Genomic DNA, 7,500 nt, shown 5'->3' with positions numbered 1-7,500 from the left:
AGCCGTGTTCTGTGTGTCCCACTCTGGGTGAGCTGCCCAATGGTGGCGGCTCTGCTGTAGCTGCATCCCTCACCCAGAAGGGAGCCCAGAGGGGAGAGAAGGGAGAAGCTGGGGAGAGAGGAGAGAGGGTGAGTAATGTGATACTACTGTACACATATACTTAAACCAGAGGGGAGAGATGGGAGATGCGGGGGAGAGAGGAGAGAGAGTGAGTACTTTCATATTAGCACTGGGGAGAGTAAAAGAGAGGTTGAGTATTCTGTTGTTACGACTGGGGAGAGAGGAGAGAGGGTGAGTAACATGATACTACTGTACATACTATTAAACCAGAAGGGAGAGAAGGGAGAAACTGGGGAGAGGGCGAGTATTTTATTATTAACACTGGGGAGAGAGGTGAGAGGGTGAGTATTTCGTTTGAGGGTGAGTGACATTTCAGCAGTAGCACACATCAGGGCGGCACAATAACAGCCAGTGCCACTATTGTAATTTTTTTTGTATGTTTGTTGAACTTGACTATTTAAGAAGCATAGTCATTGCAGCATATGAACCGCCAATTACTAATTAATTAATTGGCATTAAATGCCGTTACTCCACCTGGCATCTTTCACCCTATTGACACTGGGGAGAGAGGAGAGTATTTTGTTATTAGCACTGGGGAGAGAAAAGAGGGGGTGGGTACCATTATGTACTACTGTATACATGTATTTAAACCAGAGGGGAGAGAAGGGAGACGCGGGGAGAGACTCTCATATGAAGAAGGCAGAGACAAACTCTTTCTTGAACTTGTTGTATTAACCCATTTTTAGCCCAAAGCACCTGCAAAAAAATCCTGCTAAATGCCTTAGCCCTTTTTGGGGAAAGGTGCCCTCAGTCTATAAAAACCTAAAACCTAAAAAAAACCTCCAAAGCACATACAAACATTAATTGAGTTGCATTTAAAAGCTGAGACCCTCTTAGAATTTTAAAATTGGAATGTGTTGTTCATTCAGCTCTAACACACACACATTTTTAATAAAAAATCAAATCTCATGAGGCTGAATGCTGCATCTATGTCGCTCCAGGCGCCTAGGTTAATGCAGCATATACGCAGCAGCAGCCAGCATTAATGCACTAAATAAAATGTATATTCCACCACTTTGTGTCTCAGGGTGAAACAGGAGCAAAAGGACCTACTGGAAAAACTGTGAGTACCTAGCAAATACCTATTGCTGCAATATCCCATGTTGAAGAAGAAATAAAAGAAAGCATGTTTTGATTGTGATGCCTCTGGCACCAGTAAGATAAGATAAGATAAGATAAGATAAGATAAGATAAGATAAGATAAGATAAGATAAGATAAGATAAGATAAGATAAGATACACTTTTATTGTCTGTTTGCACAGAAATTTGTCTTGCATGACACTTCTCCACAATCCACATGTAAACGCACATTAAAGACACACAAAACACAATATGGCCTATGGAGTGTAGTCATCTAGGCCCATACGCTGTTAGGGCAGCACAGTACAATACAAATAAGAAAAGTTACTAAAGGAAGTGTAATGCATCTCTGCTCTGCTCCACCGTCCTGCAGGGCAAGACTGGACCTCGGGGGCTTGCTGGGAAAGACGGCCTGAAAGGAGACAAGGTGAGGAGACTAGATACATACCATGTAGAGGTCCAGGTGGTTTCTGCTGCGTCTCGCTGCTCTAACTATGTCTCTGTGCTCCTCAGGGTGATGCCGGGGTACCAGGCACTGGAGAGCAGGGAGTCAAAGGAGAGAAGGTCTCACACAAGCGCACACGCACGCATGCGCACCCACATGCATTTGCATGCACCCACGCATGCACGCAGGGACGCACACACGCACACACGCACACACACACACACACACACACAAACACACACACACACACACACACACACACACACACACACACACACACACACACACACACGCACACGCACACGCACACGCACACGCACACGCACACACACACACAGTGGTCACACGTACACAAATTGCTTTTTGAAACCCATTACTTTTCGATTTTGTCATTGTATGAAGGAAAAGGTGTTCTTGGTATGGTAGAGTACATTCAAAATTTCACATAATGTAAGCAAACGATGATCTCTCTCTCTTTCTTTTTTGTTTCTTTGTCTCTTTTCTCTGTTCCCTTCATGTGTTTCCATCTCTCCCTCTTTGCCACATCTCTCCACCTCTACTCTTCTCTATTCTTCTCTCTCTCTATCTCTCTCTCTATCTCTCTCTCTCTCTCTCTCTCTCTCTCTCTCTCTCTCTCTCTCTCAGGGTGATTCGTGTGGTGTGTGCTCGTCATCTCCATCTGAGGTAGGGGGGTCGTCCACCTTCAAGGTGACGGGAGAGACGGGCCCCCACGGGCCACCCGGGCCCCCTGGACCCCCAGGAGAGGGAGCCGAGGGCAAACAGGTGACACATACACGCACACACACACACGCACACACACACGCACGCACACACACACACACACACACACACACACACACACACACACACACCGGTACAGTGGATGACATTGTGTTAAGTAGAGACGAGCACAGACAGGTGAGACTTATTAGGTTGATCGGCTACAGGGAGGTAGCCTGAGATCTCACTTGTAATTAGGACTGGTGGTTACCAGGCAAACAGGGAGGTGTAATCAGGTAAATAGTAGAGGGTTTAGGTTTTAGGTTTACAGTTGTAGAGGTACAGGTCAGGTGACAGTGATTAGGTACGAGAGAGGATGTGGTCAGATAGAGAAGATGATATTCAAGCTCAGATGAGGTCAAACTAACCTGACTTACGCTATCTAGTTGTGTTTCACCAAACTCCATACTAAGTATTTGTGTCTTGTTAGTATCATATAGTAGATGTGTCTCATGGCATGTGTTTCTGTCTATCCATTGTCATCGACAGTAAATATAGTTAGTGGAAAGTAGTTGTGTCTCGTCATATGCTGTAGATATACTACAGTATGTATTACAATGATAAGTAGTTGGTTGGCGTTCCTGATATGAGGATATGTTTTTTATAGTGTGCCTGTGTTATTGCCATATACTATAGTTCTGTCTTGTATCTTGGTGCTTTTTTGCAGATACTGTATAGAGACATTTTAATAGGATCACAATGACAGCTGCTGTTGTGTTAGTTTCATCAAAGTGTGAACTGCCCCCATCTCAACTGCTGTGGTTGTCATAGTGATGCTTGATATGGGGAAGCTGATGCTCCCAAATCAACAAACAAAACAACAATTTACTAATGTGCCTTTGTGTTCCTGTCTAACTGTTTATGCCGATAGCACTTACTGTTAGAGTCACATGATTATCATAGACTGTGTTATGCAAATACAGTGAATTTTAAGTATGTGAATTTTAGTCGCTCGACCAAACCACATCTTAACCTTCTCCCACAAAGGGAACAGTAATAAAACTGAGATAAAACAGGTAACTTAAGAGGAGATGTCCGTTGTGTCCCACAGAGCATTTGTTAGTTATGACGGGTGGTGAGTTAGCCAATATCACATTCATGTGACTATCATGATGGGAAAGGTAGTTTTGTGCAGTTTTTGTGCAGGTAGGATACCCAGCAAAGATTGAAAAACATACAATTATTAGTGAATCAATTTTCATTACATGCAATAGAAAATCTTGACATTTTCAGGGGATCTATAGTCAAGGTGGCAGGTGTTTGTTGTCATGGTGGCCATCTTAACTATAAAGTGCTGGGGGGGGGGGTGACCTTGGGTGTTTGTGTCTAAGTTCTTTTTTAGTGCTGTTATTTTGTTCCTGTTGTGTTTGGAAGGAAGCTTGATTCCCAATTCCCCTGTTTGATGTTCATATAAAGAGCAGGTTGCTACCTCTTAGCTGATGTAACCAGGAAGAAATTAGTAGAAGCATTTTTTTTTCAGTTTTGTTTTCCCGTCAGGTACTGTAGCCTCAGGCAAAAACACATTCATGCTCAACTGATGTCACTGAATTGATTCCGCAGTATTAATGTACATTATGCCAAAGTAGCCTATTTAATTTCACTATTTAGAAGTATTACAGTACACTATTCAGGGGGTGATTGGTTTGATTTTTTTGTTGTTTTATCTCAGCAATTACAAACAAACCCATACCCAGGAGTTGTGAAGGCTTACCTATGTGTGTGTGTGTGTGTGTGTGTGTGTGTGTGTGTGTGTGTGTGTGTGTGTGTGTGTGTGTGTGTGTGTGTGTGTGTGTGTGTGTGTGTGTGTGTGTGTGTGTGTGTGTGTGTGTGTGTGTGTGTGTGTGTGAACTGCACTGGTTGTCATGGTGATGCTTGATAAGGGGAAGCTGATGATCCCCAAACCAACAAACAAAAACAACAATTTACTAATGTGCCTTTGTGCTCCTGTCAAACTGTTTATGCCGATAGCACTTACTGTTAGAGCTGCATGATTATTAGTGTATTATGCAAATACAGGGTTTCATTTTTTCAAAGTACTGTATTTGAATTTTAGTCACTCGACCAAACCACATCCCAACCTTTTCTCAAAGGGAACAGTAATAATGCTGATAAAACTGAGATAAAACAGGTAACTGAGGAGATGGTCAGTGTGTGTGTGTGTGTGTGTGTGTGTGTGTGTGTGTGTGTGTGTGTGTGTGTGTGTGTGTGTGTGTGTGTGTGTGTGTGTGTGTGTGTGTGTGTGTGTGTGTGTGTGTGCATGCGCGTGCGTGCGTGCGTACATGTGTGTGTACTTGTGTGAGTTTGTGCATGTGTTTTTGTGCATGCCTTAGTGCTTGGGTTTGTGTGGGCATGTGTGAGTATAATGATGTCTACTAATGCTCTGATATCTGTTTATCTCAGGGTCCAGCAGGTTTGGCTGGAGCTAAAGGAGAAAAGGTGGGCATGACATGATAACCTATTTGAATCACTGAATTATTTTTATAAATACTCTCTGAGTAGTTGATTATGTTTTATGTGCCTGTTGGTAGTGTGGGGCAAACTGCATTCATTCGTTTACAATCTAGGACCAGTGCATATTCCAAATGACCTGGTTTTACCTCAACCAGGTGATCTTTCAACCAGGCAGTCACCTGTGTAATTGGACAGATAAAATCAAGTCTTCTGGATTATGTGCCTCTGTATTAATGACTCCAGGTTTCCCATGACTGTTTACTAAAGTGTGAGTGTAGAGCACAACCGTATGACTGAAAGGAGGACGTTGTGTTGCTAGGGTGACCAGGGACTCCAGGGTGATTCAGGTATTGCTGGGACACCAGGCGTGCCAGGCCTACAAGGGGAAGCAGGACAAGACGGACTCCCTGGCATCAAGGGGGAGAAGGTGAGTCCTCAACACCTCATCGATATTCACATGAAATATTGTAACACATTGTTACATACTGGGGGCAGTCGTGGCCTAATTATTAAGGATTTGGGCTTTAGATCAGTGGGTTGCAGGTTCAAATCCCTCCCTTCCACTTTCTACCTCACTCGATGGCTGAGGTACAATTGAGAACGGTAACTAACCCCATACTCTCTGCAGGGACAGTAACCAATACCCTGTAAATAACTGTAAGTCGCTTTGGATAAAAGCGTCAGCTAATGTAATGTAACACAATTACGCAGAGCTACTGTAACACATGCCAACTAGCTGCTAGCAGATTTTGGTGATGAGTTTACATTAGTAAACCTCCCTGCCTGGGGGCTCATAATGATGCGATAGCAACTACCGTATGGTCCGTTAGACCTTTAGATCAGTGCCTTTACATTTGTGCTGCCATGCCAAAGGGTTGCTCGGAGGTAATGAGTTCAAGGCCTGAGTGGCAGACTGAGCGAGAAGACCGTGGTTACACTAAGCCCCATATGGATACGGATATTATAACACATACACACAGTAAATTCTGCAGTGCTCATTTAACACTTAGAGAGTTGATTTGACATCATTTGGACTCAAATGAACTCTCTCAGTGTTGAAGTAACACCTCAACATTTACTGTGCATGTACAATCGCACAGTAAACTTCACTGTAAATGTGATGTGAGGCGGCTACAGTATAAGCTGTGTACACTGACCTTGTCAGTAATCTGTGTTTGGTGTTTTGGTGTTCCTGTTGCCAGGGAGACGCGTGTGCCAGCTGTCCATCACTCCCTGATGGGCTGACGGGAGCCGTTAGCGTACCCGGGGCCAAAGGTGAGCGCGGAGAGCCAGGAACACCTGGAGTGGGAAAACCAGGAAAACAGGTGAGTTTGTGTTTATTTGTCAAATATCATGACTTCATATGAGTCAGAGGCGATCAGATGTGGCCTAATGACGTTTTTGGACCAGTGAATTGTTGGTTTAAATCCCACCCTCACCTCCCCCTAACCCTTCATCCGTGGCTGCAGTGCCCTTGACCCTAACCCAGCATTGCTTCAGGCCAGGGACTGTAACAAAGCCATGCAATAACTGGGTCACTTTGGATAAAGTGTAATGTAATGTAATGTAATGTACCTTAGCACTGATGACCTGCTGAAGTAGAATGCAGCAGCCTTTACATGAAACAGAGTTTGCTATGTGTGGTCATTTAGAGTATATGGTCAGTTTTTGATTGATGGCAATGTGAAATATAAGCAACAGTACAATTAAAGGCAACTCTCATCGTCAAATATTGCTTGACATCTGTAACAGCAGTCATAGTCTAGAAGTCTAAATTGGCAGCGCCATCTAGAGCAGTGTTTCTCAACAGGGGTGCTGGGGGCGCCACTCAGGGGTGCCGGGGAAACGTGGCTGATAAATAAATTCTGTAATATAATACATTTGTCTAAATTGATCAGTTAATGCTAGTCAGTGGAATCTTTCATCTGTCATTTACACACAATAAAGTAAATATAGGTCGCCCCAGTCAGCCGCAACTTCGAACGTAGGTCGTGTGACGTCTCCAAATGTGTTACTTTTCTAAGCTTGTGTGGTATCAGATGCAATGCCATGTTACGGCTTGTTGGTTTGGGGTGCCTTGAAATTTTTCATGAATTGAAAGGTTGCCTCGCCGAAAAACAGGTTGAGAAACACTGATCTAGAGGACTGGAGTTTTAAAACAACACACACACCCCTGTGAGTTTTAGATGGGCTACAGTCAGGCGACAGTTAAGTGTGCATCAGTAATATACTGTATGTATTAGACATGTGTGTGACCTGGGGTGTTGTCAGATTGGTCAGTGCTAGTTGGCAGGTGCTGTTTGTCAGTTTTGTGTTCAGTAATGCATTGTTTAACAGGAAATAGGCCTAGTGTTAACTCGAAATCTTCGGATGAATCAGAAGTTCACAAGATGTGGTTGTTTTAATATTTCTGGGCCTTTTGTGCCTTAATTATTAGATTGGAGAGTAGCGGGAATACAGGAAATGGTTGGGAGAGAGAAACAGCGCAGAGCTTTGAAATGACCCAGGCCAGATTCAAACCGAGATGCCCCAGGGCAATGTTGCCCACATGAGTACAGAGTACGAGCACATTGCACAGAGCCCCACAACCACAAGATGTTTCAACAGATTTGTATTCATGACAG

At 43.7% G+C, this 7,500-nt stretch overlaps 1 protein-coding gene across 5 annotated transcripts in view; it reads left to right on the top strand.

The window, feature by feature from the left end:
* Nucleotides 1-7,500, top strand: part of col16a1 (collagen, type XVI, alpha 1) — a 114,161-nt gene that overhangs the window by 64,718 nt on the left and 41,943 nt on the right. For all 5 annotated transcript variants that reach the window (XM_063185150.1, XM_063185154.1, XM_063185151.1 and 2 more), the window contains 8 exons: nt 1-128; nt 1,148-1,183; nt 1,574-1,627; nt 1,714-1,764; nt 2,291-2,428; nt 4,826-4,861; nt 5,196-5,303; nt 6,079-6,201. The exon at nt 1-128 is cut by the window's left edge and continues 4 nt beyond it. In XM_063185150.1, the coding sequence (XP_063041220.1) occupies nt 1-128; nt 1,148-1,183; nt 1,574-1,627; nt 1,714-1,764; nt 2,291-2,428; nt 4,826-4,861; nt 5,196-5,303; nt 6,079-6,201 (674 nt within the window). The remainder of the gene's footprint in view (nt 129-1,147; nt 1,184-1,573; nt 1,628-1,713; nt 1,765-2,290; nt 2,429-4,825; nt 4,862-5,195; nt 5,304-6,078; nt 6,202-7,500) is intronic.

The sequence above is a fragment of the Engraulis encrasicolus genome, chromosome 20 (assembly GCF_034702125.1).
Source record: "Engraulis encrasicolus isolate BLACKSEA-1 chromosome 20, IST_EnEncr_1.0, whole genome shotgun sequence".
Taxonomy (NCBI): Eukaryota; Metazoa; Chordata; class Actinopteri; order Clupeiformes; family Engraulidae; genus Engraulis; species Engraulis encrasicolus.
This window is presented reverse-complemented; position numbering and strand designations above follow the sequence as displayed.